At 36.1% G+C, this 3,579-nt stretch overlaps 1 protein-coding gene across 1 annotated transcript; it reads right to left on the bottom strand.

The window, feature by feature from the left end:
* Positions 1-1,398: 1,398 nt before the first annotated feature.
* On the bottom strand, positions 1,399-2,693 carry LOC309706830 (odorant receptor 131-2-like; the record flags this gene model as incomplete). The annotated part of the gene is made up of 2 exons (XM_082533737.1): positions 2,419-2,693; positions 1,399-2,163 (listed from the first exon to the last, which is right to left on the bottom strand). The coding sequence occupies exons 1-2, from the start codon at positions 2,566-2,568 to the stop codon at positions 1,399-1,401; spliced, it is 915 nt and encodes a 304-aa protein (XP_082389863.1). The 5' UTR covers positions 2,569-2,693.
* Positions 2,694-3,579: the final 886 nt, after the last annotated feature.

The raw sequence follows: 3,579 nt of genomic DNA, 5'->3' as shown, positions 1-3,579 counted from the left end.
CTGCTGTTTAGTTTTCTGTCTTCATTTATGTTGGAAGTGATAACAGAGCTGTACGTTTTAATTTGTTTCCAAAACCCTGCAGTCAGGACATGCTATTGTTATGGCCCTGTCCATAATCTGTTTTGGTGGCTGTTGTTGTCTGTGCCTTTAAGTCTTTGCAGGTCCCGGAGTGGACTAGCTGACGGCTGCTGATTGGTCCCCTGGCCATGTGATCTTTTTCAAATCCCTCACCAGCAGTTGTCCCGGGGCAGCCACTGACAGCAGCAGCAGACCTGACCCTGGCCTCCAAAACCTGAGACTTTTGTGCCTGTGATTTTTGCGGCCTTTCTGAGTTTTGTAGTGTGTATATTAGCTTTCATTGTAAATAGCACATTGTAAATAGCACTGCAACAGAAGGGGTGAGCTGCCGTATTGTTTTTTCTTGCACTGTTTTCTCCTGTTTATTTCAGTTAGGGAGTTAGGTGTAGCGCTTGTCTTTTGATTGATGTTTGATTTCACATAGGGTTTTAGATAGCACCTCCTCCTGACTTAGCTTGTTTTGTTTGTTATTTTGGCCTTTGTTCACCCTGGAGCTTCATTTTTGCAGTGTAGATAATAAAACACGATTCACTAAGGAATTGGTTTCCCTCTGTGTATGGTTTTGGGGACCAAGGCGGGGCAGTCTTTTCAAACTTATGTTGCGTTCCTGTACCCCTAGACTGCGGCGTAACACTATATTGTATTTAGATAGAAGCTAGCGAGCTAACTTCCTGCTAACTTCTAACTCTGTTGGATGCCTGGATGTTAAACTCAATTGTTACACCTGGTAGAGCAGAACGCTGATCATTCTATTAGAGATGAAAGACTTTATACAACTCTCAGTAATGCCATAGTGATCGTTTGATATATGGACCTGCAGCGGAGTTTAGGCCCAGACACGGCTAGTGACGTCAGACTTACCGACCGGATTGGACAACCATTTGTGTAGGATTTAGCTGCATGGAGATAAACAGGAATTAAAAATCAGTCTAAAACATCTGATATCAAGTGGTCTGATAGAACTTTGTTTTTTTTTTTTAATTTCATCTACATTTTTAAACAATAGCTTGTGGACGGAAATGTAAGTCCTTACCAAAAAAAGAAAATAGAAATACAAAATGCAAATTGCAAATGGTGGGCTTACTATGTAACACACAATATGTTGAAAAATCTAATAGGCTAATGCTGAGACTTCAAAATATGAACTTCAGATTACAGATCTAATAAGGATTAATGTATCATTATTAGATCTGTAATCTGAAGTTCCAAAATAGTATTGATCTTGATCTTCAACACTACATATCATTAGTGAAATAAACTGTGTGTAATAATTTTAAAGTAAAAAAAAAACCCAAATCTGCCTCCATCAGTCTGCATTTCCTAGGGGCCCATTTTACACAACAAATACCTTTTCAGATACTTCCTGTAAGTTTTGTCTCTTACTCCATAGACTATTGGACTAATTGCTCGTGGCAGGATCTGGAAGAGAATATAACAAGCAAAAAGGGAATCTGAATAATTTTGAGGAAACCACTGCTGCAGGACTTGCCTCAGCAAAGGTTCAGCATATATTGACATACACAACAACACCTGAAAACCATGGAGAATAATTGTATTTCTGGCCTTTGTAGCATCTTGACTTGCTGCTTTTGCAGTGAACAGGATTTTGAAGTAAGTAAAAAAGATAATAAACCAGACAATAACCAGATAGACTATATAGGTGATATCTCTTTTCTTGATGATGTGGGGATTTCGAAAGACTGTTTCTCTGAGGCAAAACACACGAGAATTATAGAAATCCAGTGGTTCTATGGCCAAGGTGATGAAGAGATCAGGAAGAACAGACAGCATGCTGGTCATCCAAATTAAACCAATCAACATTAACGTCCTTTTGACCGTGCAGATTTGGACGTGACGAAGAGGGATGCAGATGGCAATGTAGCACTCCACTGCCATGCAAGCCAGATTCAGAGGGGTGTTTTCAGTGGCAAAAAGAGCAAGCAGGATGAGCACACAACAGACAGAGACATTTATCTGGAAGAAGATGTAGCTGCTGATAAACAGTATGACGGTCAGTGTTACTTGGATCATATCGTTAAGTACCAGGTGGAAAAACAGGATGTAGCGTGGATTCATGTAAAAGATCTAAAGAATGGGAAGAAAATCACACAAAAGTAAAGAAAAGTAAAAGCAATTAGTACTTACATTAGAAAAATTAGTGAATAATGGAACTAAGACCTGCTGTATAATACATCAGCCATATTGTTTGGAATAACACTGATAAAAAAAAATAGGTAAACAAACACACAAAACAATCCAACAACTTCCTCAAAAACAAAAAAAAATGTAATTGTTGCACACATTTTTTTTTTATTCCATGTGATTAAAGAAATGTCATACCTGTTGTTTGCAGAAAGTTTGAAGAAGTGCTACATTGATGTAGTTAATGGAGATGCAGAGAACCACAACAATCACATTCTTGACCATAGCTTTGGGGAAAGCATCTCGATAGTTTACAACCACAGTCTCATTGGTATACGAAGCGCTCATCTCTTAGAAGCTGAAAAACATGTTTTTAAATATATCATGTTAATGACCCAAAATAAATCCTTTACCTGAGATTTAATGAATCTTTTAAGATTGATTATTTTATCATTTTTAAATCAGTAATTGTTAGATCCTGTTAAAGCTTTGCACTTATTTGGTGTGGCAAAACAACCCAGCAGTGACAGAAACACTTTAGAAGCGATTGACAATTGTCTCTACTATTTATTTTATATAATTTTGTAATAAACTACAGGTCAAGATGTTTACTACTGTTACTGTTGGGATTAAAGGTATTTTAGTTTTCATTATTATTTTTTTACGGAAGATTATTTTTGTTTTGTCTTTCTATGTTGAAAAAAATTAAGGTGCAAAGTATCATTCAAGAGTTTAAGTTCAAATGATGTCTTGCTATGTTATATTTTGACTTTTTAAACTTAGCTTTAGTTACCTATAATAACCTTTGTTAGGAGAAGAAACTGTGAACTTTTTCCTTTTCAAAATGAAACAGAAAAAAGTACTCACCCAAGTTTGAGGATCGAATAGAAAGATAAAAATCAGTGCACAGCCATCTAGAATTAAAAACAAATACAACATAATCGCGCAGCTAACCTGCACGGCAAAAAGGATGATCCGTCTGTCTGTTAGAAAAAGCATGATTCATGAATAACATCGTGCAATATTAAACTTACCTTTGCAAAACTAAGACAATTAGATTTTCATACTTTTAAACTTTACATATGTTATTCAAATTATTTAAACAAAAAAGCTATTTGATTATTAACCATTTTTAATGAATGAATGGAACAAACTCAGACGCGTTTCCCTGGACTTGAATACGTGCATGTCCTGCAACAGAAAACAACAATCACATTAGACATTTATTTAGAAAATACCAACAATGAGAGTTTGGCAGCAGATCTCACATCTGTTACTATTTCACCCTAATATGTTTTTTTTGTATAATGTAAATATCAGCTATGTCTAAAACAGTCAAAGTCACAGTACAGCTAAAAG

This window comes from Aulonocara stuartgranti, assembly GCF_965226115.1.
Source record: "Aulonocara stuartgranti genome assembly, chromosome: 5".
NCBI lineage: Eukaryota > Metazoa > Chordata > Actinopteri > Cichliformes > Cichlidae > Aulonocara > Aulonocara stuartgranti.
The sequence above is the reverse complement of the archived record's forward strand: the minus strand, read 5'-3'. Positions and strand labels throughout refer to the sequence as shown.